This window comes from Porcisia hertigi, chromosome 10, assembly GCF_017918235.1.
Source record: "Porcisia hertigi strain C119 chromosome 10, whole genome shotgun sequence".
In the NCBI taxonomy this organism is placed as follows: Eukaryota; Euglenozoa; class Kinetoplastea; order Trypanosomatida; family Trypanosomatidae; genus Porcisia; species Porcisia hertigi.
The window spans coordinates 185,001-211,235 of NC_090569.1; the positions used below are offsets into that span (position 1 = coordinate 185,001).

The 26,235-nt window shown below is 59.0% G+C and overlaps 7 protein-coding genes across 7 annotated transcripts; all 7 read right to left on the reverse strand.

The window, feature by feature from the left end:
* Positions 1-624: 624 nt before the first annotated feature.
* Positions 625-1,485, reverse strand: JKF63_07635 (uncharacterized protein; the record flags this gene model as incomplete). The annotated part of the gene is made up of 1 exon (XM_067903567.1): positions 625-1,485. The coding sequence occupies one exon, from the start codon at positions 1,483-1,485 to the stop codon at positions 625-627; it is 861 nt and encodes a 286-aa protein (XP_067759048.1).
* A 2,286-nt stretch (positions 1,486-3,771) lies between these two features.
* JKF63_07636 (uncharacterized protein) lies at positions 3,772-4,164 on the reverse strand (the record flags this gene model as incomplete). The annotated part of the gene is made up of 1 exon (XM_067903568.1): positions 3,772-4,164. One exon carries the CDS (start codon positions 4,162-4,164, stop codon positions 3,772-3,774), a length of 393 nt encoding a protein of 130 aa, XP_067759049.1.
* A 1,327-nt stretch (positions 4,165-5,491) lies between these two features.
* Positions 5,492-7,798, reverse strand: JKF63_07637 (uncharacterized protein; the record flags this gene model as incomplete). The annotated part of the gene is made up of 1 exon (XM_067903569.1): positions 5,492-7,798. One exon carries the CDS (start codon positions 7,796-7,798, stop codon positions 5,492-5,494), a length of 2,307 nt encoding a protein of 768 aa, XP_067759050.1.
* A 971-nt stretch (positions 7,799-8,769) lies between these two features.
* JKF63_07638 (uncharacterized protein) lies at positions 8,770-9,147 on the reverse strand (the record flags this gene model as incomplete). The annotated part of the gene is made up of 1 exon (XM_067903570.1): positions 8,770-9,147. One exon carries the CDS (start codon positions 9,145-9,147, stop codon positions 8,770-8,772), a length of 378 nt encoding a protein of 125 aa, XP_067759051.1.
* Positions 9,148-9,911: 764 nt separating this feature from the next.
* On the reverse strand, positions 9,912-11,171 carry JKF63_07639 (uncharacterized protein; the record flags this gene model as incomplete). Its single annotated transcript, XM_067903571.1, has 1 exon — positions 9,912-11,171. One exon carries the CDS (start codon positions 11,169-11,171, stop codon positions 9,912-9,914), a length of 1,260 nt encoding a protein of 419 aa, XP_067759052.1.
* An 884-nt stretch (positions 11,172-12,055) lies between these two features.
* JKF63_07640 (uncharacterized protein) lies at positions 12,056-12,727 on the reverse strand (the record flags this gene model as incomplete). The annotated part of the gene is made up of 1 exon (XM_067903572.1): positions 12,056-12,727. The coding sequence occupies one exon, from the start codon at positions 12,725-12,727 to the stop codon at positions 12,056-12,058; it is 672 nt and encodes a 223-aa protein (XP_067759053.1).
* Positions 12,728-19,246: 6,519 nt separating this feature from the next.
* On the reverse strand, positions 19,247-25,333 carry JKF63_07641 (uncharacterized protein; the record flags this gene model as incomplete). The annotated part of the gene is made up of 1 exon (XM_067903573.1): positions 19,247-25,333. The coding sequence occupies one exon, from the start codon at positions 25,331-25,333 to the stop codon at positions 19,247-19,249; it is 6,087 nt and encodes a 2,028-aa protein (XP_067759054.1).
* Positions 25,334-26,235: the final 902 nt, after the last annotated feature.

Genomic DNA, 26,235 nt, shown 5'->3' on the forward strand with positions numbered 1-26,235 from the left:
AGGGGGAGGGGGGAGTGAGGGGGTGGAAAAGATATGCAAATGTTTTTGATAGGGTCTGGGGCCAGGGGAACAACAAGGGGACACACACACACACACACACAGAGGCACAGACACCCTCAGACAATGCATAGAAGCCCTGCACATGCGTAATGTGTGTAGTGGGAAGCGAAGGTGTAGGGTCGATGGGAGGGGAGAGATGCGGTGGGCGCGGTTTGGCATAGGAAGATGAGTCACCGCCAGAAGCGGCACAGAGACGCGTGAGGGACATCGCGTTGGACAAAGGTGGTTGGTGGTGGGGGGGGGTCGTCACGTGCACTACGAGTAGCCCCCCCCCCTCCGCCCGCCTTCCCACCTTGCGGGAGAGGGGCAATTCAGAAAAAAAAGTGGAGAGGCAATAATGAATGCCTTCCACCAGCGGTCGTGATTCTCATTCTTCCGCTCTGCCCCCCCTTTTTTTAAAAAAATTTTTGTTACTGTTAGAGCAGCTTCTTCATTGCCTTCATTTTTTTTTCCCCCGCCCCCCCTCTTCATCCTTCCCCGCCGCCGCTGCAGCAGCAACATATGTATACATATGCACTCCACGGGAGCGCGCACTGGGGAGGGAGGGGGACAGGGAGGGCGCCCTCAAGCCTTCCGGCGACGCTTGTGCCCCGGTGCGTTGGGGTTTTCTCGCTCGTAGAAGCATTGAAGAAGACGGATGGCCTCCGCCTCAGCATGGCCGCCCTCACTTACGTACCCAGGCCACCACCCACCACCCGAGACGATCTGACTTTCATAAGTGCTGTAGGAGGAGCAGGTCCCTGCATGCACGAGAGGTGATTCCTTCTCTGCTGGTTGGTCTGGCGGCAAGAGATCGTGCGGCAGCGACTTTTCTTGGAGTGGCGTGTGGAGGGCCAGCACCGTACCGTTACCACCAAAGCGCGGGTTACGGCAGCCGAAGAACACGTGTGCGATGCGGTTGTACAGCAGCATCGCCCCGCACATCACACACGGCTCGACCGTGACGTAGAGGACATATTCTGACAGCCCCGACAACGGCAGGGCAGCCGGCGAAGAGGCCACGCTCTTTTCTGTCTTGTCCCCAGCCAGGCCGCCACCACCCGCCCCCTCCCCCCCACCATCACCCGTGTCACTCCTTTTCTTACCCGCGCTAGTGTCTCCGACCTGTGCCGCACCATCGATGAGCTGCTGAGCGGCAATAAACTCGGCGTGGGCCAGTGCATGGCGTTGCAGATTGGTTTGATTACGGCCGCGCGCCGAGATGCACGACTCGAGTAGCGGGTCGCCGCTCGACGGTGAAGTGGTTTGGGGTGATGCACTGGTAGCAGCAGCACCCACCGATTCCATTGCGAGTTTTTTATAGGCCGCCTCATTGGCGTCTGTCCGCACCAGCACGCAACCAACCGGGACCTCGCCTTCCACCAGCGCCAGCTCGGCTTCCTCGAGAGCTGCCCGCATGAAGGCATCAACGTAGTGGATCGACATCACTTTTGCAGGAGACGACCACGCACACACACACACACACCTTCTCTGGTTTTATCCACCAGAAAGAGCAACAAGGGGAAAAATGAAGGTTTTTATTCGCACAATGACAGCCAACAAGTCCAAAAGAAGACGCGCGCGCAGTGTGTGTGTGTGTGTGTGGTGGATCGATGCCATGTGAAGGCCATGGGGAATCCATATGAGAGGAGTAAGAAAAATAGAGAGCAGGGAAGAGGGGGGAGAGGGGAGGGGAGGGGGGAGGGTAAGAGAATCATGCTTCAGTTTCCATTGAGAGATGCATCTATTGATGACAATGTGTGATCACACAGCGAAGTGGAGAGATGTGTGTGTGTGTGCGTGCGCTTGCGCTGGCGCACTCACGGGTGTGATTGGCTACGCGTGCCAACGCTTTCCATCCAACTCTCTCTTGTTTTTCTGCGAAGGTGGGGGCCTGGGCAAAGGGGGGAGGGGGAGAGGGGGGAGGCGAGGACTCAAGATATATATATATATATATATATACATCTATACATGTATATCGTGTCTCTCAGGTGCTCTGCTCCCCCCCTCCGGTCATTCACATCCACACTTAAAGGATGTTATCCATATTTTTCTTGAGAGCTTTGCTTTTTTTTTTTTGCTATGCAGCTTTTTCCTTGCAACCCCCCTTTTTTTTTCTCCTCTGGTGTGTATATCCACACGCACATATGTATATGTATATGTATGTGTGTGTGTCTCTCTCTCTCTGTGTGCGCGTGTGCGCGACTGCTCTGGTGTGGATAGCAGTACGCCTTCCCTCCCCCTCTTTTTTTTATGATTTGAATTTGTCTCGTGTATTGCGCTCTCGGCATCCGTGCAAGCATACGCGCTGGATGCATCCTTTCCCCATACATTGGTCTCTCTCTCTCTCTCATGGAGACGCGAAGGGATCGAACAAAGGACGGAGGAAAAAAAGGGGGGGTGGTGGTGGTGGTGGTGGTGGGGTATGCGAGGTTGTTTGGTGCAAATCTTAACCACCACAACCACAAAACGTCGCACCATCTCCCCCCCCTCCCCTCCCCTCCATACAGAAACACGAGCCGTGACGGAGGGGCATACACATACATATGTACACCTATATGTATTGGTGGCAGTGTGGTCTTCCTTGGGAGAATTGTGACCACCATCACCACACGACGGACGGATAAAGACTGACATGAACAAACGTATTAACATCTACCCGCACACAGCGGTGCGTACGTGCACCACAGTCAGCGATGTGCATCTGCACTCCACGGCTTGCCACTCATTCACCTCGTCCAAAACAACAAAAATGACATTGTGACAACAAAGAGCATCTATAGATGCATGACACTCGCATCATGATGTAGAGGGGGGAGGAGGAGGGGGGGGGATGGAGGGAAAGGCGGTGAAGAAGAAACAAATATATCTGAATGATTGAGGGCACCGAGCCCCCCCCCCCCCCTCCCTCCCTCCCCCAAAGGCAACATGCAGTACAACATGGAGAGAGAGGTGGGTGAGTGAGTGCACAGAGCGGAGGAGGAGGAGAGGAGGGGGGGGGAGGGAGGGGGTACAATAGCGACAGAGAGCGCGTGAATTTGGGTGCCACGCGGCGCAGAAGGAAGCAGAGGGGAAGAAGCTGAGTCTACATAACCCCTTCCTCTTTGCTTTCTTCCACTCCCCTGGGTTACGCTCCCAAAATAGATTACACAGACACCAAGTCAGCGACAGTGGCGCGGAGGCCACCTCCACCCTCCACTCCCCTCTTATAACCATGTCTGGGTGTACATGGTGGTGTGTTACGTACGTATATACATATACACTGAACACACCACCAACACACACTCACACGCAGAGGAGCAGCGGCAGAACCCACAAAGTCCAACACTGGAAGTGGAGGAGAAAAAGGGGGAGGGGGCTTGGGGCCGGACAGGAGACAGCTACAGTTGCGACACAAACACAGGACATGGGGGCATCCAAGTACCAAAGCTGTTGTGCTTGCTGTAATTACATCACCTACCTTCAGTACCCCCCCAAAAAAAAACATATGAGTAGAGAGAGAGGGAGCGGTATCAAAAGATCTGTGTGGGTGGGAATGGGGGATGAGGGAGAAAAGGCAGAACGTCTGGGATTTTTTCCCCTCCCCCCTCCCTCTCCCTCTCCCTTCCCCCCCAAAAGTGACATTCGTGACCCCTCTTTTCACTTCCTGCACCTGATTGGAAGTTTAATGTATTTTCTGCGAATGCACAACTCAGAGAAGGGAGGGGAGGGGACGACTATTATAGGGGCACGTCACTGCCCAGTGAAGATATTATACGTCTGGCGGTTGGCGTAGCCGGCGCCGGGGCGAAGTCCACGGCCAGTGCTAGCCGACACAGCTGGCTCCTGCTGTTGCTGTTGCTGTTCCTGCTGCTGCTGCTGCTGCCCTTGCTCCTGCTCCTGCTGCTGGGTAGGCACTGCACGGTGATCCTCTGTGTTGTGGTCGTACACACGGCCACCACCGTAACAGCCCTCTGTTTGGTTTGTTTTCCATGACAGGTCCGATTGGCCGAGGAGGGCTTTCATCGTATTGCCGCTGCAGCCCTCGCGGTACAGGCGGCTCTGGCGCACGCATGGACGGTTGCCGAGCAGGTTTCCCTGGTTCTGTGTCATGCTAGGATCGTTTATGTGGTGGTGGCCGGACATGATGCAGCTGACGAGTATGATTCTGTGTGTGTATATGTACGTATATGTGCCCAATGCAGGGTTCTCTGTGTGTGTGTGTGTGTGTGCGCGCAGTGAGACAGAGGCGGAGGAGATGAGTGGGGTGGTGGTGAAGGAGAGCTTCATGTAAAAGAGCACAGGAGCAGGAGCGTGGGTGCATGGAGAGCAACCCCCCCCCCCCAAAAAAAAAAACTGTCTTTACGCTCCTGCCCAAGATGGTACCCAGGGGGGGGGAGGTGTAAAGGCAATGCGAGTGGGTGTCATAGCGAACACACACACACACACACATGTGCACGCGCACACGCACGGAGAAAAGCCCTCCCCTCACCGCCTTGTGTGTTTCGGGGGGGGGGGGGGGGGGAGGGAGGGGGAATACAGCTGACAAAAAAAAAATAACAAAAGAGGAGGGGTGGGGGGATCATGGGCGTGCAATTTCGAGTTGTGCGCGTTTATCTGGCTGGTCTCCCCATCATCTCGGCGTTGTGGTTCTTTGCGGCAGTAGCAGAGGTACTTCCCTCCCCCCTCCCCCACAGAAAGGGAAGCGAAAAAGGAGAGGCAAGCGGATAGGGGGGGGGGAGGTTCAGTCGTGCCTAAGCCCAATCGCGTTTCTTGACAGTCCAAGCCTTCTTCTCCACCTTCTGTGTCCAGTGCAGCCACCACGCGTCCGACGGGCGTCACCGCAAGTGCGGAGGGGGTCGCGTATAATAGTCGCTGTGATGCCAACCATGCGCTCCTCAAAGCACACCTCCCCGCTGTCTCCTTGGCTTGCTGACAGGCTTCAGCCCCGGTCGGCGCGTCGATGCCGCCTTGTGCAGCGACTCTACGGCGGCACATGCAGCGCCGCCCTGAAATCGTGGACTTGGGGAATAACCCTTGAGCTGCAGCGTCCAGCGAGGAAACTGCTCTGCCCGCGGCGGGGCCATTAGCCCAGGCCCTACGACGACGAGGAGAGGGCCGATGGGAACAGCAGCGCACCTCGTATGTCCCCAACGCAGTCTGTGAACTCGGTGGCGGAGGTGATCATCGGCGTCAACACCACACAGGCGCCAGCGGCGGCGACGCATTTTGTCTGCAACAGTCCTCCGCGTGGGGCAACACGTGTTCCCTGGGCTCGTTGCAGCAGCGCCTCGGTGCTGGCAAAGACAGCATCCACCTCTTCAAGAAAACAAAGGGAGGTCGATGTCTGGACTAGCGGGGGAGATGGCTCCGACGCCGCAAGTGCGGCGGTGGCTTGTCCTTCCGCGCCCCCCCCCCCTCCTCTCCCTCCTGCCCAATGGTCATCGAGGTTGGCTTCCTTTGGCCTCGTGTCTCATTGCTTTGTGGACTCGCCGCGCGGTGCGTCGTAGGCGGCCAACAACTGCCTCACTCGCTCATCCACTTGATCATTAAACATGGTGAAGAGGTGCACCCGCGTATGTCCGTGATGACAAAGTTCGTGAAGGAGATCCGCCGTTTCGGAGAGCCACGCCGTGGTGAAGCGGCGGGTCGCGCCACGCCGCACCTGAGCCACGTGCGCCTCAACCTGGGCGACACAGGTCTCATTAATTTCTAGCTTGACCGCAGAGACGTCGCTCGCTGCCAGTGCGTAGAAGGGCGTGTCATCCTTCAGCACCAACTGCTTCTTCTTGGGAGGGTGTGCACGAGCGAGTTGTAGCCATGCACTCGTGAGTTCACTCGCGTACGCCTCAAGTGCATGTTGCATGCGCGCGCTGGGAATCACTTTGGAGTAGTACAGCGAGCGCAGGAGTACGTGCACATTGGTGGGATGTGGCAGCAGCACCCCAGGGATGATGGAGATCGGCGCGAAGGCTGTGAGTGTGGCTGCGGTTGGAGGCTGCCGCTGCTGCTGCTGTTGGTGTCCGTCAGGGACGGTGGCGTTCCACGCACGCAGCCCACGGTGTACCTCCGCCACGTAATCCGTGAACTCCGTTGCGCTCGTGATCATCTGTGTCACTATCACGGGTGTCTCAACGTCCACCTGACAGCTGCGGCGCGCACTGCATCGATGGTCGCGCTTACCAGGTGAGCTCAGTAACACCTTCTCTTCCAGCATCTGACGTATACAGGCGGCTCGCACATCAGACTCGTAGCTTGAGAAGGACGTCCACAGTCGCCGCACCCCGTCGAGTCGCCCAATCGTGCGACACAGCTCCTTCAGCTCAGGCATATCAAAATGAGCCGAGCAAGAGCGCTGCGCCGCATCTCTGCATTCTTCAGCAGCAACGAATGGCACATCATCATCAGCGCTGGTGCCGCTTGGGCTTTTCTCGACGGATACAGAACACCCCTCTCGTTTAACGATGCACACCGCCGTCCCGAAGGTGCGCTCCGCGGCGTCAAAGCCCTCCTCGAACGCACGCAAAAACTCAAAGCTGCGCTGTCTCAGTATGGCGCTGCCGCTGACATCCTCCACCGCATCCGCTGTTGCCGTTGCTTCATCGGAGGCAGGATTGGGGGTTTGTGCTTCCACGTCCCACGTGCGGTCAAACGGATGCCCCTGTGGGTAACCCGCTACACACAACTCCAACGCTGTGGCACCCGTCCGGTGACTGCCAACATTCGCTTCTTGCCGATGCCCCTCTCTCACGGCGCTGACGTGATGAACCAAATCACCAGCGGTCTGAAAAAGGCGATGTGGCCGCCAGGGCGGCACATCCGTCGCGGCTATACTTCCACCGAGGGCACGGGAGAGGGGTGGTCCAGTTGGGATGTCGCCACGGAGGGAGAGCGGCGGGTCAGGTGGGGTGTCGCCGCGCACCAGAAACAGACGACTACCGCCCCATGCGACGAAGTCGGCCACCACCGCATCGATTCCACCTGGGGTAGCAGCCGCAGGAAGTGTATCGCACTCGACACGTGAGCGTGGCGTGGCGCCACACTCCTCCTCGGCAGCGGTGGGAGTCACCGTATCAGGATCATAGTTGGGCACAGTCGTGTTGAGGACTAGGGTTACGGGCACTCGCCAGTGGTGGTGGAAAAGAAATACAGCAGCTTGCGCTGTCGACAGGACCTCAGTAGAGGGCGAAAAGCCACAAGATGAGGATGCGGGTGCAATGGCAGCCTTTCTTGTTGCTGCGGCACCCTCCACATCACGGGCGCACCAGTACACTTCCTTGCAGGGCAGGACAACCCCCACAAAGCTGTGCCGCGGTGCACGGGCTCTCGTTGATGTGGTGTCAGCAGCAGTATCCGACGACGACGGACACATTGCAAACCGCACCAGCGAGTCGCACAAGCGCGTGAACTGAAGCCACCGCTCCTGCACCAGACGCTGCGGTGATGCAGAGGAGCTGCTGGGCAGCCCTTCAAGGCGGGCGATGAGCTCTTTGGTGCACACGGCACACCTCCCAGGGATCAGCAACGCAGCCGTTTCCTTCGCGGTTGTTGTCTCTTCTTCTGTACTTGGGGCGTGGATTTTACAGTGCCCCTGTGTGGAGCGCTGCACCACATCCCAACTCGTGCTGGCGCGAGTTCTCGCCACCCCCGGTGTAACGGCGACAAACGGCGTGCGACCGGGGAGATGTGGAAGGGATATCTCCACTGAGAACGACAGCGGTGGTGGCGGTGGCGGTGGCGGTAGTGGCCAAGGAAATATCGAAGAGAAGATGTCCCGCATCGAAATCAGGCCGAACGCACCACGGATTCTCTTCGATTCGGTTGGTCGCCTCAGCACAGATCGCCAGCCCCACATGACAATGCAAAACTCCACATCAAAGACTATCTGCGTAGATGAGTGCTGAGATTCATGTGTGGGTATCTATGTGTATTCGTATCTTTTTTTGTGTAGTGGCGTAGGATCGTGGTGTGTTGGTGGTGGTGGTGGGTTGGTGCGGCAGTTCGCTTTTCAGGTGCCACCTCAGCGAATGCACGTCGACTTACACACACACACGCAGGCAGGAAGGCAGGCACACTTGGGTCTACACGGTAGAGCGCATGTGGGAGTAAAACGAGTGAGTGAGGCGAGCATTGGGGGGGGGGAGTCCGAGAGAGAGTGGGCATACATAATCTCTACACACAGGCGTGCATGAGAGCACTCGTCGTGTTCACAGCACAAGCAGCACGCAGATAGTCTGGTGGACCCTCCAAGGCCTGGTGCATTCTTATCGCACCTTTCTTGACTCCCACTCCACCACTCTCCCCGAAGACGAGGCGGTGGGTGAAGAGTCAAAGGCCGGGGAGCAGAGAGAGAGAGAGGGACTTGAACAAGTGTGTGTGTGTGTGTGTGTGGGGGGGGGGTCGATGGTTCGTCGGAGATGAGATTCACCAACACTTTGAACAAACAACAAGCACAACGTATGCGACACAGGTCGCCATCATCATTGGAACCACCCGACAGGGCCGCCATAATTCTTACAATACACGCTTACCCCGCTCGTGCAGAGGTGGAGGCGTCCCGCTCTTAACCTCTTCCGCCCTCTCCTCTTCTCCTCCCTGGCACGGGTAGGGTTCGCACGCTCGCTCCTTCGTTCCCGGTATCGGCCAGTGCCATGCGTGCCACGCATGCATCTCGCAAAGAGGTCCAGAGAGGGGTGAGGGGCGGCGGGCGAGTTCTGTCGGTGGTGGACAGTGCGCGCACACCTCTCTCTCTTAGGACAGGTCGAAGGCCGCCTCATCCTCATCCCCGTCTTCTCCTCCCCCCAAGCCTTCCATCTCCTCCCGATCGTAGAAGTCGTCGGCGTTCTCGTCGTCCACGAACAGATCCTTGTCCGTCTGCCAGAGATCCCAGCCACGCAGCTTGCCGTCGCCGCTCTTGGCACGACGCACACGCGCCGCCTCCTTCTCGGCCGCCTCCTCTCGCTTCTGCTGTTTCCATGCCTGGAAGGATGCCTCTGTCACCGGGGTCAGGTCGGTGCGATCCTTCAACTTCTCACGCTCCGCCTCTAGCTTCTCCTCCAGTCGTTCGTCATTCTGTTCCACCTCATCAATGTCTTCGGGGCGGAAGAGATATTCCTCCGGGTTGCACATGTACTGGTCATCCTTCTCGCCAGCCTCCGCCGCCGCCGCATCGCGCTTCTTGCGCTGTTGGTGGTCACCTTTACGGGACGTTTACCTTTGCGGTGGTTTGCACATCTCGTCACTGAGTTGGCCCTTCGTCTCTAATACTCCTCCACCTCCTCCTACTCAACCCCCGACCCCGCCCTTCACACACCACACACACACACACCACACACACACACACACCACACACGGGCGAGTGTTAGCCAAAATGCAAGCAGTAGACTAGGTGAGGCTGCACTGCACTGCACTTTTTTTTTTTTTCTCCGTGCCCCCCCACGTCCCTTCACAACGGTCTATGTGTAAGCTTCCTTCATCATTCCCATAGCACGCCTCTCGTATCAAAGAGGCATGCCGTATCGTAGTGCACAACCACAATAAGAAAAAAAAAAGCGAGAGGGGAGAGCGTGTCCCTGACGCTTGACTCTATATGTACATGGTGCGGTACGCAAAAATACTTGCTCACACACACACACACACACATACACACACACACACACGGCGAGCTGACGTTGCATTTATCAGAGTAACGGTTGCCTCCTTCCCCTCTCACGCATCACCTCTGTTCTTCTTGAGTACGCTTGCTTGGCTGTCGGCTTTCTACTGCACTACCGTTCTCAGCCACCGCCACCTCAGCGTTCGGTTCACGCGCGGGTTCGGTGTCTGGGACAGGCGGCGTGGTGGGCGCCAGGTGAGGGGGAGGGAAGGGGGCCGTATGCGGCACGTGTCTCTGATTAGCTCTTCCAAATTCTGCACGTGTTGTCTTTGCTGCCGGTCAATATCGTGTCGCCTTCGTAGTTGAAGGAGCAGGAAAATATTTCGTCTGTGTGCCCCGTGAGTGATTGCAGCACCTGCCCGGTCTCAACATTCCAGAGGTTGCAGCGCTTGTCCCCGGAGGCGGTGATGATCTTCGTTCCTTGCGGGTTGAACTCCAGCTTTGATATTTCACTCTCGTGATCGGTCAGACTGGCAATGCAGTGGCACGTGGCCGTGTTGTACACTCGCGCAGTCGTGTCGGCGCTCGCGCTCGCCACCATGTTGCCCGATACGCTGAAGGCGACGTCAAGGACCTCGTCCGTGTGCCCGCGCAGCGTCGACACACACTGCCCCGAGGCGACGTCCCACAGCTTGCACGTGCGGTCGATGCTCCCCGTGACGACTAGGTTGGAGGCGTAGTTGAACTGCACCGCCGAGATCTCGCCGCGGTGCTCGCGCAGGGTGTGGACAATGGCCCCGGTTCGAACGTCCCATAACTTCGCTGTGTGGTCAAAGGAGCCGGTGACGATGAGATCACCGTACGTGTTGAAGTTTAATGCAACGATTTCTGCGGTGTGATCCATGAGCGTGTGCAGCTCTTGCCCCGTCTCCACATCCCACACCTTGGCCGTGTTGTCCATCGACCCCGTGCCAATGAGCGTGCTCTGCGGGTTGAAGGACATGCACACGATTTCTGTCACGTGCCCCAGCATCGTGTTCAGGCACTGCCCCGACTCGGCGTCCCAGATCTTGCACGTCTTATCGAAGCTGCCTGTGGCGACGCGGTTGCCGTAGGGGTTGTTGAAGCTCACAGAGTAGACAACGTTGCGGTGTCCTTCGAGGGACACAAGCTCGTTACCTGTCGCTGTCTCCCATACCTTGCAGGTGCGGTCATACGACCCCGTCACGAACTTCGTGCCATTTTTGTTGAAGGCGCAGTTCGTTAGCGGCAGCATGTGTGCCCGCAGACTTTTAAAGAGTGTAAAGGTCTGGTTGGGTCTGTTGCCAGCAGCCAGCTTCTCTACGAGTCGCTGCAGGTAGGAGAGTATTTGGGCACGGTACTTGTCATTGAGCAGCGGCTCTTCGGCGATAATCTTGTCTGCTAAGGGTTCCAGTCGGGTGCCGGGTGTGAGACTCAGAAGTCCTATCGTCTTCTGGCCCACCTGCCCAGCAGATGTCTCATACTCGAGTGTGATACCCGGTGGGTAGTAGCGCAGCAGGAAACAGCGTAGCTTCATGGCGTAGATGTCTGTGTATGTATAGATATATATATGTATTCGTATCTTTTTTGTGTAGTGGCGTAGGATCGTGGTGTGTTGGTGGTGGTGGTGGGTTGGTGCGGCAGTTCGCTTCTCAGGCGCCACCTCAGCGAATGCACGTCGACTTACACAGACCCACACACACACACACACACACACACACACGCAGGCAGGAAGGCAGGCACGCTTGGGTCTACACGGTAGAGCGCATGTGGGAGTAAAACGAGTGAGTGAGGCGAGCATTAGGGGGGGGGGAGTCCGAGAGAGTGTGGGCATACATAATCTCTACACACAGGCGTGCATGAGAGCACTCGTCGTGTTCACAGCACACGCAGCACGCAGATAGTCTGGTGGACCCTCCAAGGCCTGGTGCATTCTTATCGCACCTTTCTTGACTCCCACTCCACCACTCTCCCCGAAGACGAGGCGGTGGGTGAAGAGTCAAAGGCCAGGGAGCAGAGAGAGAGAGAGGGACTTGAACAAGTGTGTGTGTGTGTGTGTGGGGGGGGGGGTCGATGGTTCGTCGGAGATGAGATTCACCAACACTTTGAACAAACAACAAGCACAACGTATGCGACACAGGTCGCCATCATCATTGGAACCACCCGACAGGGCCGCCATAATTCTTACAATACACGCTTACCCCGCTCGTGCAGAGGTGGAGGCGTCCCGCTCTTAACCTCTTCCGCCCTCTCCTCTTCTCCTCCCTGGCACGGGTAGGGTTCGCACGCTCGCTCCTTCATTCCCGGTATCGGCCAGTGCCATGCGTGCTACGCATGCATCTCGCAAAGAGGTCCAGAGAGGGGTGAGGGGCGGCGGGCGAGTTCTGTCGGTGGTGGACAGTGCGCGCACACATCCCTCTCTTAGGACAGGTCGAAGGCCGCCTCATCCTCATCCCCGTCTTCCCCTCCCCCCAAGCCTTCCATCTCCTCCCGATCGTAGAAGTCGTCGGCGTTCTCGTCGTCCACGAACAGATCCTTGTCCGTCTGCCAGAGATCCCAGCCACGCAGCTTGCCGTCGCCGCTCTTGGCACGACGCACACGCGCCGCCTCCTTCTCGGCCGCCTCCTCTCGCTTCTGCTGCTTCCATGCCTGGAAGGATGCCTCTGTCACCGGGGTCAGGTCGGTGCGATCCTTCAACTTCTCACGCTCCGCCTCTAGCTTCTCCTCCAGTCGTTCGTCATTCTGTTCCACCTCATCAAAGTCTTCGGGGCGGAAGAGATATTCCTCCGGGTTGCACATGTACTGGTCATCCTTCTCGCCAGCCTCCGCCGCCGCAGCATCGCGCTTCTTGCGCTGTTGGTGGTCCACGTCATTGAATAGTCTCTCCAATTCAGCTTCGCGTGCGCGCTTCTCCTCCTTGGCGGCGCGGCGAGCCTCAAGCTCCGCCCTCGACTTGCGGTCCTGCGGGTTGCGCTGCTCGACGCTCTGCCTCACCTGCTGGACATAGGCCTGCACCTTGGCGCTCCGGTTCTTGTTCTTGAGGCCAAAGGTCTTGTCCTCCACGACTTTGTCTTTCTTATCCGATTTTCCCATCTTTGTGCGTGCGTGCGTGGGCTCTGCGTGCGTGCGTGCGTGTGATGTGCCGCGGTAGATGGGCGAGGCACGGGTGCAGTAGTTCTGTTTTTTCAGTGTGTGTGTGTGTGTGCGTGCAGGAGGTGCGCTTTAGGTGGTTATCAAAGGATGTATTCACTTTACACGATCCCGAGGTATGGCGGGGCACTGGAGGACGCCGGTGGTGGTGGTGGTGGTGGTGTGATGGTGGAGGTGGAGGTCAAGTGATGTGTGTGTGTGTGTGTGTGAAGGGCGGGGTCGGGGGTTGAGTAGGAGGAGGTGGAGGAGTATTAGAGACGAAGGGCCAAATCAGTGACGAGACGTGCAAACCACCACAAAGGTGAACGTCCCGTAAAGGTGATCACCAACAGCGCAGAGCCCACGCACGCATGCACGCACACACACACACATATACACACAACCACAGCAGAGCAGGAAGGTGACACTCCACCACGTTTTGCTTGGAAGATTTAATGTAATTCAGTCAACAGTGCCCCCCTCACCCTATGTGGGCGCGTCAAAGGTTCTCTCTCTCTCTTTCACACATATACACACACACGACAGAGAGAGAGAGGTGTACGTGTGTCTGAGTTTCTCTGAGCCGCTACTTGTGCCGCCTTCCAGTCAACCGTGACATCGGAGAAAGTAACAGAAGAGAAGGGGGTGGGAGAGAGCGGACGTGGGGGGGGGAGGTGAGGGTGGAGACAGAACGAACAGAGAGACATGGAAGTAGCGATGCCGAAGGCTATACAGTACACACACGCTCACACAGTGAACACCCTGACCGCCGTCCCGAGACCACCACCACCCCCTCCTCCCCCCTCCCCTCCTCCTCCCCCCCCCCCGCCGACACAGTCCTTTGATAGGTTCCCTCACATCCTTCCTTATCTACTCGAAATAGCGACGCTTTGGACGCCTCCTGAACCACTGATCCTCTTCCGTGTTGGCAGCTGACGCCACCTCCGGGGCGTATTGAACAACTGTTTGCGTGGCTGCCTTATGGCTGTCAAGTGGGTCTGGTAGTGGGGAGCGCGCACGTGCGGTGGTCCGGCGGACACCTCGACGCATGCGTACCTGCGGCACTTCCTCGTCAGTCTCATCTACTTCCTGCGGCGTGCGGTGGACTGCCCGGGTCGGTGGTGGTGGCGGCGGCGGCCGTGCAGGGGGTGCTGCTGCAGGGACAGTGCGGCGCCCGACAGGGGCACGCGGGCTAGTCGGTGTTGTCACCACCTTCACCTCTTCCTCCTCCTCCTCTTCTTCGAAACCATCCACTTCTTCACCCTCGCCGAGAGGAGTTGTTGCTGCGACCGTACTGCTTCGTTGTGCGCGTGCAGCTGGTGGCGCAGGGGAGGCCGCCGCAGCACCACGGTGGCGCGCGACCGTGCCAGCGGATGCTGCAGGTGTGGAGGAGACAGAGGCACGAGCAGGGGGGCGTGCCGACGGCAGCTCTGCGTCGTCAACGTCATCATCTTCAATTTCTTCAACATCTTCCGCCTCCTCAAAATCGCCTTCATCTTCTTCTTCCTCTTCTTCTGCAGCATCGTCGTCGTCGTCATTATCATGATGCTGCTGCTGCGGCTTTACCACGGGTGCTGAGGCCACTGCAGCGCCGGCCTTACCGGTTCCATGTGGACGATGCGCTTGCTGCTTCTGCTCGAGCTGACTGTAGATAGCTCTTTCGAACTCCGCCTCCTCTTGTGATTGTCTTTCTCGAGGTGTCGCTGGTGTTTGCGCTGGCTGCACGGCACGTCGCGTGGTGGGCGGCGTAGTCGGGACCGGCGATCTATGCTTACCCTGCGACGTTTGTGCCGGCATGAGCTCCTCGACCTGTTCGTCGTCCACCCGCGCGGCATTTTCCTGGTCTTCCTCATACACTGCAGGGTGGCGGTTACGGCGACGAGGTGTCGGTGATCGGGCAGAAGCTGCTGCAGCACCTCTCTTCTTTGATGAATGCGGCGGCGGCGGCGGCAGAGGAGCTACCTCCGCTTCCTCTTCCTCCTCCACCGCCACCGCGTCTCCGGAGGCCTCCGCAACACCATCCGTGCCGTCACCATCTTCTGGAAGCAGCTGCGCCAGTGTCGCCGTAAGCGTAGCCTCCAAATCCTCGCGATTGTGGAGCAGGCTGTGGACGACAGAGGCCCCTGAGGTCTCCTCGATGTCCATCACGAGGTCATCGATGCAGCGGTACTCGTCCATCTCATCCGCCATTCCCAGCGGGGCCGCGAGCGCCCGAAGCCGGGTCACTTCCTCTTTGGTAAAGGGGTTTGTCAGGTCAATAGTGGCTGTCGAGCGTAGCATGTAGTCCGCACTGTCGTCTGCCGGGTCCGCTATCTTTGTTGCGATGAGGTGGTAGTGCACCACGTTTACACGAGGCAGCGCCTTGTTGCGGAAGAGGTGCAAGACACCCAACATCACCTCCGAGAATGGCAGCCGTACTTCTTCCTCAATGATGTGATCCTTCGTGGAGGTATGGTAGAGATGCAGCGTAGTCCCGGAGAGGCAAACAACGCTGCAGCCCGCACTTTGGTCAATGGCCGGGCGAAAGGGAGAGTACCGCTTATCTTTGGAGCTGAAAAACGTTTTGTATGCTTGAATGGCGCTGAGTACTTTGGCAGGTGTCATGTCTGTCACAGACGCCGCGGTGGGCGATGAGGAGGGCGTGCCGGCCGTGGCAAAGGGCCGTGTGTCGGACGACACCAGCGGAAAGCCGTACGGTGGCAGCGGCGTCCCCTCAAGCACGACAACGTGCTCCTCGCGCGCCAGTGAACGCATCAAGACGGAGCCGTAGAGAAGCGCGTTCACGCTCTCGCGCTTGTAGAACTCGATGGCTGCCTCATCTGTTGCCTCCTCCAGCGACATTTGGTGTTTGTTGTAGGACGTCCAGATCGTCTTGAGTGCCCGCACGCCGATCGGGTCAGCGTCGGTGACTGTAGCAGCGTGGTAGGCACTGAACATGGCGAGTGGGTCGACCTGCGCCGTATCCTCATCGAGAATTACAATGTCACCCCGTTTTTCGTGTGCCTCACGCTCGGCCTTGCTGGTGGGGTGGAGGTATCCATCCGCTGTGTTGAACTGCTTCATCATGAGCTCAGAGAGTCGGATCAGCCTTTCTTTCCGCTCCGCGGCGGCCGCCGCAACGGCTGTCGTCGTTACCGCTGCTTCTGCTGCTACGACAGCCAGTGGTGCTGGTTCGGATGACCGTTGAGCAGCAGAGGTTGACGCCGAGACTGCTTCCTCCTCTTCCTCTTCCACTGCTTCTTCGACCTCCTCGATGAGCTCTTCGTCTTCTTCTTCGGCAACTTCGGCTTCGACCTCTTGTTGTTGACGCGGCTGTGGGTGGTGGTGGTGGTGCTCGGTTGCCGTGGGAATTACCTTCGGTGGTCTTTTGCTGCCGTGCCCATCGGCTGGAGTGGCTGGCGCAGCGGGCAGGCTTGGCGGTGCCGTCGAGTGCTTTGCAGGCTTCCCCTTTGCCTCGATTTTGACCGGGGAGGCGTGTCGACCAAGGACCACCTCTGCCTCCGCCATCAGCATTTCCATCTCCTCATCCTCAAACTCCTCGTCCCCATCCAGGACTTCCTCCAGCACCTTCTCGGCATCCTCGTCACGGATGTCCAGCAGGTCGTCGTTCTCCGCCCCACCGTCCTCTTCCACTGCAGCGGCTTCACTTCGGGCAGAGCAGTCGGATGGGTCTTGGGGCGCCGCAGGTCTTGCACCGCCATGCTCCTCTTCCATTGCGGTAGCAGGAGAGTTTTTTTGTGGCACGGACTTCGCACAGCGCTGCTTTGCGGTATCCATCGCGGCCGTCCCGGCTGCCGTGACGGCGGACGCCTTCAAGTCCATCAGAAGCGGTGCTGACGAAGGGGCCGTTGCAGCTCCGTCCGACAGTCGCTTTGGTGCCATCAGCTCATCGGCGACAGCGCGCTGGATGGCACGGGTCAGCCATGCGACTACCTCGTCCTTTTGCGATTGCTGTCGGTGTCGTGCGAGGCGGCTATATGCCGTTTCGAGGAGGCCTCGTGCGTAGGCGCTGAGTGGCACCCGATCCGGCTGCTCTTTCCACTGCCCGACCGTCGCCACACCGAGCAGGCGCAGCTCACGTGCGTCTTTTTCGCTTTGGTATCGCTCGCTGCTCATCAGCACGTCGAGGCACTCCGTGTCACCGCCGACGGCCTTGAGCTTTCGCTTCGGCGTCATGACGACAAAGTCGCGTAGACTGACTGCTTCCACAGTGCCACCACCCACCTCCAAGTCTGGATCGACAAGGAGCCGGACGAGGTCAGCCACTGTGCCGACAGCAGCGGGAACAGCAGCGCCACTACTGTAGTTTTCATGTGAATGTAAAAGAACTTCATCGATGGTGACATCGTACGGCCCACGTTGATCCTCCGTGGTGCCCTCATTGCTGCTGCCTCGCGTCAAGGTGAGGCGCGAGGCAAGGAGGACGCGGGACGCGTGTAGTCCACTCTGGTGATAGGGGCCACAGGGGTGGCCGGCACTGCGCGTTGTGGTGTTGGCGTTGCTGGCTAAAGCAGTCTGTCGCGTCAACTCCAGCGGAACGCTCAGTACTGTTGCGCTATCCACGGGAAGGTGTGACAGTGAAGCGCTCGGCACCCCACAGAGGATCTTAATGCACAGCTGGCTCTTGCCGCCGCCGCCGCTGCTGCTGCTGCTGCTGCTGCTCTTGCTGCGGAGGGAGGTCAAGGTTCGTATCCCCCCTGCGTTGAGAGGGCGCCTACGGAGCATCGTTCTTTTTTTTTTCTTTTGCCGTTTGTCTATAGCGCACAGGAGAAAAAAAAAAACTGTGGTCTTATGATTGCTTTTTCTTTTTATTGTAGACTGTGTCGGTGTGTGTACAGTTCGTGAGAACGGTCCACCGGTTTGAGTGGCAACGTAATCGCCCTCCCCTCCGTTTAGGGGCCTGCCTGCCTGCCAGGCGCGGAGTAGAAGGAGCCGGTGAATGTTGGGGCCTTGTGTCACCACACCAGATGGGTTACAGAGCCCCACCCACTCACCTACACACACACACACACACACGTGCACACAGGGGGGAGCACGAGTCAGAAAAGTGACGACACAAAGTCAGCGAGGACGAAGTGCGTCGTGTGTATGGGAGAAGGGGAGAGTGACGGAGGTGTGTGATTGCGCACCCCGTAGTTCTATGGAAAGTACCCGTATGGGCGATGACACAACGAAGCGACAAGGAAGTCTTAGCGCGTGTGCGTGATGACGACTATGATGTGCTGTGCTGTGTGTGTGTGTGTGCACCTGTAAACGTAAATCCTTGGGTACGGTATGTATATATATATATGTGTGTGTGTGTTGGGGGGGGGGAGGGAGAGGGAGGGATGTCCACTGTGCCCCTCGGTTTTCCTTTTGTGGATCCCCCTTTTTTTTTTGCCTACTCTTTTTTGACTTGTTTGGATATCACACACGGGACCAAAGAGGGAGTTTTCCCCTCACACACACACGAAGAGGAGAGTGAGAAAAAACAGTGCTCAACATTTTTTTTTTCTGTGTGTGCTGCGCATCGATTCAAAAACGCAAGGGGCAGTCACCAACATCCCACTCGGCGCGCGCGTACACACACACACACACACGCAGAGCAGGGAGGGAGGAAGGGAGGGAGGGGCGAGGGCAGTAAAACAAAAACCTTCACGTACCCCCGCTTTCTTCTCTCCCCCCTTTTCTCTCTCCGTGCCACAACTTCACTGCATTGCACATCTCTTCACCCTCGCCGCTCGGCTGGGTTTTACGTCGTCTTTGAGGCGTTGACGTCTATAACACCTCTTCTTCTTGTGCTTCTTTTTTTTTCGTTTGTGGACGAGTCCAGGGAGTAGGAAGGGGGGTGGGAGGACAGACCATCTCGCAGAATCATCGATATATATATATATATAAATATATGTTGGACCGCCTCCCCCCTCCCCCTCCCGGGACGCGTTCCATCAGCATACGCCCATACATATCCCTTTTCTCCATCTGCAGGAGCGTGCGCTCGGAGGGTGGCCCCCCCCCCCCCCTCTCTCTCTCTCTCTCTCTTTTTTTTTTTTTTCATTTGTGCTCTCGCATGCCAGCATATCCTTAGCAACAAACAACAACATGAAGGCGCCATCTATAGCGTGCAAGTGGAGAGAGAGAGCGAGTGTGGGCTAGGCAGACTCCCTCCCCCTCCCCCTCCCTCCCTCCCCCCTCCCCCCCCATACAGACACCTGGAGAACAGCGGCACACTTGCTGTGCAGTGTGCCCACCCAGAGCTGTCTATACATTGATATATATATATATATATATATGAGTCGCCGGCATGCACACAAGAAACCAAGAGAAACATCACCCGCAACATGAAAAAAAGAAAAAAAGGAGCAACAACACCGACTCTTCGCGTACACGTACACATTTGGTCATGAGATAAAGCTAGACCATTGAGTTCAAGATCAGAGGAGCACACAGAGCCACGCGTCATCACGGCAGGCTCCCCCTCAAACACACACACACACACCACTGCGCCTACCGATGCCTCGAGTTGCTGGACTTCGTCTTTTTGGTGCCTCTGGAGGCTGCCGCCGCCTTATTCTTCCTAGACGACGCGACTTCTGCTGCTAGCGACTTCCGACGTGTGGCTTGTGAGGGTGACTGGGATGCGGATCGTGTGGAGGCGCGATCACCGGTGGTGGATGTGCCTGCCGACCGCTTCTGCCTGTTTGCAGCGAATGAATGCTTTTTAGTGGACCCGTGGCTCTCTCGGCGCGACCGGAGGGGCGCGACGGCATTCGTCTTGTTTCTAGCTCTCCTGCCGCTCTGGCGTCGGGTGCCCTCAGCGCCGAGCGGCTTCTCTAGATCCAGCTCCTCCTCATCACCATCGCCGGCCTCTGCTTCACCACCTTCGTCCTCCTCTTCGTTGCTCTGACTGGCAGTGAAGTCTTCGTTAGCCTCGCCAACGTTGCCGGCCGCTGCGGCACCCGCGCCTCGCTCACCCATCGGTGCACCTCGGGGGAGCACCGTCGAGCTGGGATCGCCACTCTCCGGCGCCGCTATCGGGTTCGGCGTCCACGGGCCTGTCACACCAGCCATTGAGCCGGCGAAAGGCGCGGGGTTTGCGAGGCTTTTGCCGGCTACAGTGGGAGGTGCGCTACCCGTCAAACCCGCAGCACCGTGTGAGTATGCTCCTGGGCTTGGGGCCGCCGCGGCTGTGTATGAGAGGGGCTGGACAGAAGCCTGGGGGCCGGGGTTGGGGCCTCGCAGCCCGGCTATGAGGCTCTCTGGTGTGATAACGTCATGCAGCCAGGCAAGTGCATCAGCCTCGGCCTCTTCGGCAGCGGTCCGGGGAGGCGACCGAGACGACTTCGATGATGCCGTCGCTGAGTTGGCTGCCCCCGCCGTCGCCAAGCCCATATACGGAGGAGGTGCGTTGTAGTTGATGCGATCCTCCATCACCAAATCGCGCTGCAGGTCACGCGCCGTTTCCTCTCGCTCCTGTTTTAGCCGTTCTGACCAGTCTGCAGAGTCCAACCCGTCGTTCATCATTGCTTCAAGCAGCGCAGCGGACTCATGCACGTAGTCGCCGTCAGCAACGTGCAGAACCTCAGAGGAGCCGATACCGCCGCCTCCCGCGGGATCCCGCGAGAGACGCGCGTCGTTCGCGAGGTCGTCTAGTTCCGCCCCAGGCGTCACCTCCTCCTCACCCATGTTCACGTAGTCGGCATCGTCGTCGTCCTCCTCCTCGCCTACTGCGATGTTTGAGACTCGTCGTCCGCCTGCACCGCGACTCATCGCCTGCACCATGAGGTCGGCAGCTGACACGACTGCTGACGTGTAGGCGGGCAGCACTGTTGAGTCAGGAACAAGCTGCAGCAGTGTGGGAGAGAGGAGCGACTCCAGCTCCTCCGGCGTAGCCGCAACGTCTTGCAGAACGCGCACGCGGTGGGTGCGCTCAATCGCATCGATCAACTCGTTGAGCGTGCGAAAATCTCTGGTAACGGCCAGGGATTGCTGAAGCTCGCGCAACCGGTCCATCACGTGGTCTTCGAAGACAGCACCGTAGTCGAGGTAGTAGGGCACGGAGGGAGCCGTAGCAGGGTCGAAGGCGTCCACGCTGACGCCCCCTGCTGGGACAGAGCCGCGCCGGCGCGCGTAGGACCTGGCGTGGTTGCATCCATGTACACTCGACTCCAATCCAGGCCGTGCTTCGTCTAGTGAGACCACCGTCACATACTGCACCGCACGTACCTTGTCTGCTGGCAGCACTTGGCGCTCCAAGACGTGCAGCACTCCTAAAAGGGCTTCCGCAAAGCGGGCCACCATGTGGCGGAGCTGCGCCGTGGTTGTTACAATATTATACAGCGCCAGTGTCGACCCGCAGACGAAGACAACGTCGCATCCACCGTTCAGACCCACCATGGGGCGAAACGGGAAGTGGCTGGGCGCAGCGTTGGCGAAGAACATTTTGTAGGCCGATACAGCGCGGCGAACCGTGTCGGGGGTTGCACTTCGAATGAGCGACTCGCCGCCCGCTGGTGTCGTCCCACGCGGGTGGTGGATGCTGCTGCCGCGCACTCGCGTCTCAGACGCCAAAAGAGGAAAGCCAAAGGATGGCACCTTTAGGTTTAGCTCTAGCTGTGCCCCTGCCACAGCAGCTGACCGCAGTAGCAGTGCCCCATGCAGTAGGATGCGCATGGCGTCGCGCTTGCGGGCCGGCGTCGTGGAGAGAGCGGAGACGACGCTGCGGTACTCGGCCCACACTTCAGCCCATGCTCGCACGACTTTGCGCTCGTTGCTGCCGACACCGGTGCTGCTACGCAGACGTGCAGCTGCGGCGTTCGCGTCAGCCGCTTTGACACTTGTATTGGTGCCGCTGCCACCACCCCCGTTCTCTTCGACATCCCCAACTTGGGCGTCGCCGTCGCCGTCGCACCGCAGCTCGCTGTTATCTAGCAGCTGCCCATTGCTGTTAAATACTCGCTCATCAACCGCGTCTTGTCGGGAGAAGATGACGAAGAGCGCAAAGGGGTGCACTTGACTACTTGTGTGGTTGTGTGGGAGCACCAGACCATCCTTGACGTCGTGCGGGGTTGTGTCGAGCTCGGTATTGAGGTAACCAGTCGGGCTGCTCAGTTGACGCTGCAAAAGCTCGACAAGGCGACGGCGGGTGCGGCGTGGGTTCTGAAGAAGGGTGATAGAGACCGGCAGCTCAGCGAACAGCTCACGTGGGACGTAGCTTTGCAGCAGTTGCGGGTGTACCGATCCGTCGCCCATCATGAGTCGGGGCCGTCCTGTACGCAAGTCCATGAGTGACACGCGGTGCGTCCAAAAGAGTTCCAGTGCTTTGCCAGCCAGCGCCGGCGCATTTTTGAGTACTTCGTACAACAGGCCCGGCATGTCGAGGCGGTGTGTCAAGTGCAGCGCATGCAGCGTTGCCAACATCGGCAGCACACGCAGGCGCGACTGGAGTCCCACGCCACCGGACAGCGGCAGGTAGTAGCGTCTGCAGGGGGCTGGGCAGTACGTCAGGAGCAGCGGCGTGGCTGCGGTGCCGGCAAAGACGAAGTTCACTTGTCCGACTGCCGCAGATATTTGAGTGAAGCAGGAGTAAAGATGCTCCTCAACCGACTTGCCAGTGGAGAGCCAGAGGGACATCACCTGCTGGTGCTGCTGCTCCACGGATGGAGAGGGCGCCGCCGCTGTTGCTGTGGCGATTGTCATCTCCCGAGTCGGCGCATCCTCGTCCCTGCTGTCATTGGTGCCATCGTCGGCGTCTTCATCGACGTCCTCATTGGCGCTGCGTGCCACGTGTGCACCCACCGCCGCCGTGCCAGAGGAGCGGGCGAGATGGCCAAGGGGTCCTCCTCTGCCGATGCCGCCGTTTCCACATGACGCACCGGCGTTCATCGCCGACGAGAGGGCTGCGGCGTTGCCCCATTTGGCCTGCATCGCGCTCAAAACCCTATCCACATCATCCACGAGGATCGATGCGAGCTGGGCCGGGGACGCCACGGTTGCGGACGGCGCACCACGCTGCTGCTGTTGCTGATGCTGGCGGTGGCCGGCTCCGGCGTTGCGGGCGGACTGGAGGAGGCTTTGGTATCGCTCCCAGGACCAGTTATTCTCATGTCCCCACCAGTAGACGCTGCGTGGCGCGCGTGAAAAGAGTTCCTCTGTGCGGATCAGGTACGGGCACGATGCGAGTGCTACGCGGAACCAAAACCGCGCTGCAAAGGCCATTGGGTGGTCATCGAGGTCGGGGAGGTACGGCGTCGCTGAGCCACCATATCGCACAAGCACGACCTTGTCACCCGGTCTGGCACTGCGCTCGGCGAGCTGCTCCAGCAGGGCCGTCTTACCTGAGAGCGGCCCGGCCTCGACGAAGTGGATGGGCTTGTCAGCGGCAGCGGGTGGGTAGTGGAGCAGTGTCGTTAGTCGGTCCTCGAGCAGCTTCATGGGCCCGAAAAGTTGATTCAGCCCGATCGCCTCCACAGCGCTGAAGCCGTTGCCGCCAAACCGTTCCGGCTGCGCAATGACCTCGTATAGGGAGGTGATGGCCAGTGTATCAGCGCGGCGGCGCAGTCGGTGCAGCACGGAGAGGTATTCCTGCTCCGTGGCATCATCCACAGCGCCGCCGCTCTCGCGTGCTGTCGACGAGGGCGGGTCAGGCTGACCTGACCAATCCCCCAGCGTCGCGTCTAATCGGTTCGATCCCGTGAGAAAGGTGCCAGAAGCGTAGTTCTGCGGCGGTGGCGCCTGCACAGTCAGCCCACTCGTGACATCGCCGCTCATCGCCACGTCCGCACGCGACAGAAGTCCGTGCGAGGCCGCTGAGGCTGCCGCCTCTGCCTCGTCCACAGAGCTGTGGAGCACAAAGTACCGAACTGGCACTGAGCGCAGCTCCAGCAGACTACCAGCACGCTTCAGCAGCCCTGGGACACGATCGAGTGCGAGGTAGCCGTTCTCCTGCAGGGTCTGCAGCTCTGGCGGCAGCTGGTGCACCACGGCTTGCTCGAGGAGCTGTGTGAAGGCGGCAGCAATGACACCGTACGAGCGCTCCGTGATTTCGTGCTCCGCCTGGTCGTCGCCGCGGCCGCCCGGAGAGACTCCCATCGCCGCGTGGTTCGCTACGTAGTCCTGCCGAACGCTAGAGACAACTTTCTGCACAAACTGCAGGTAGTGGTCTAATGTGCACGCCTCACCTGGGCGGATCATCGACTGTTGCTGCGACGCGCTCGCACCGGATACAGGCGCCGCACTGCTGCCGTTATGACCGCTCATCATCATTTCGCTGAGCATGCGCGATTGAACACTCTGGTGTGGGCGGCGGCCCGTAACGTCGTCTCCCAGAACCGTGGCGGCAGCGGACGACGAGGCTGAGGATCCGGAGGCCATGGCAGAGAGGGGACTGGGGCCGCCGCCGTTGCGCACAACGTCTGCTGGCATCCACTCCTTCCGCTTTGCCCACATCGCCTGCGAGGCCCGGTCGATTGGGATTTGAAGCGAGTCGAGAACGAACTTACCCATTACATCGGAGACCCAGTGCGATAGAATGTCCTCCACCTGGTTGCTCGTGTTGACGACTCGGACGACCTCTGCCATGTACGCCTCAACACTCTGTGCTACGGCTGTATCGAGGGCACTGCGGGTGCGTGCCGACACCTTCACGAGCTGCGGGTGCTCGAGCCACTGCTGCAGGGACTGAATGCCCGCTTGCTGCAACGCTGTCAAATCCTGCGCCGGCGACTCCGCCGCTAGTCGGGCCGCCTGCTGATAGTACGTGCTTTGCTCCATCCATTGCTGCCACTCCTTCTTCCCACCCAGAGCGAGCAACTGCCGCTTCGGCTGCATCGCCACGAATTCGCTCATCGTAATGCGCTCAACGCCCTCGGCGTGCGGGTCAATCAGCAGCTGCACCACCTTGGGCAGCGTCAGCTCCGATGCTAGCGTTTCTTCCACTTTCACAATGTCTTCCACGCGCGCGTCGAGGGTCGGCCCACCGACGGCGGCCATCCGGCGAGTGGGGGTGGGGCGAAGCGCGCCATTCTGGCGGCGAAGCGCGGCTGCCGCCGTCGCTGAGCTGAAGGCCGCTTGTGTCACCGCGGTGGCACCGGGGGGGCCAGCTGCTGCTGCAGGCGATGGTGCATTGCCCAGAGTGTTTTCCCTACTAGTTGATGCCGGTTTGATGGGTGTGTGCTGTGCGACTCGAAACGGCGCCTCAGCTGGAACCATGTCGGTCGCCTGCAAGATGGCTGAGATGTTTTGTGTATGCGGCGGCGATGCGGCACTCTGCGCAATCGATCGGATCGCGGTAGCGCTCGAGGACTCCATAACCGACGCCGGCGTTGTGGCAGTTGTCGACGTCGCTCTATTACTTGCGGGTGCGGGGGGAGCGTGCTGATACCACGGCAGTCGGCTCGGCTCACTGCTGCCTGGTGGTTTGTACACGTAGTGGAGAGGTGCCGTGGCAGCGAGTATGCTGTCAGCGCGCAGCAAGGCGGAGCAGGACAGACATCGCACCGTATTGGAATGGTTGCTGTTGTGGTTGTTGCTGGACCGATGCACGCTGACAGCGGTGGAAGCGGAGACAAATGCAGGGATTCGTCTTCGGAGCATTTTCTAGCGACCAGGGCCGTGCGTGTGTGTTATTATGCGTTGAGGGCGGCGTAGGCGCAGGGACCGACATGCACGCGGACCCTCCCCCTCCCACCGCCTCGCTGTCCCTCTTAAAAAGAATTATCACCGATACTCTTCACTGAGGCAAAAACAACAGCCACACAGCGACCACGAGACACGGTGGGCGGTGCCTCTGTGTGTGCGTGTGTGTGTGTGGCACTTGTAGCGATGGAGGGCTGTACGTCCTCGGTGGACTTATCCCCCCCTCTCTCTCTCTCCCCCCTTTCCCTTTGTGTTTCTATGGAGGTGGCGCAGCGATTGTCACACGCTTCGTCGTCCTTCACGGGGCCGTCTTGGGCTCGCTTGCGCGACCGCGTGTGTCTGTGAGCCTATACCGAAGATCGACGCACGTGTGGGGCAGTGGAAGGGAGGGATGAAGGAGATGGGAGGAGGGGGAGGAGAGGTGATTATGGAACTTCTATATCGCTCTATGCTAATCTAACGAAGGGAGCCGTCCAGCAAGGTTAACACAGACACAGAAGAAAATGTGTATGAGAAAGATACTCGGTGTGTGTATGTGTGTGTGTGTGTGTGAAGACGGTTGATGAGTGTGTTGGTTGCGCAGCAGGTCGGATCAGAGACGACGAGAGCGTGAAGAAACGCTGCTGGGGTGGGGTGGGGGGGGGGGGAAGGACAATGAGAACGGAGGTGCCGGTGGCCTCCTCTCCCATGCACATACGTGCGTGCTTGTGAAGGTGCGCGCGTGTGTGTGTGAGGTTGGGGGGGGGGGTGGCGCAGTGCACAAACGGCGACGGCACACACTCGCTGCAGCGGCACAGCCATGCACGCACGCACGCACACACACATACACACACACCGGTACAGCAGCAACTCCGTTCAGG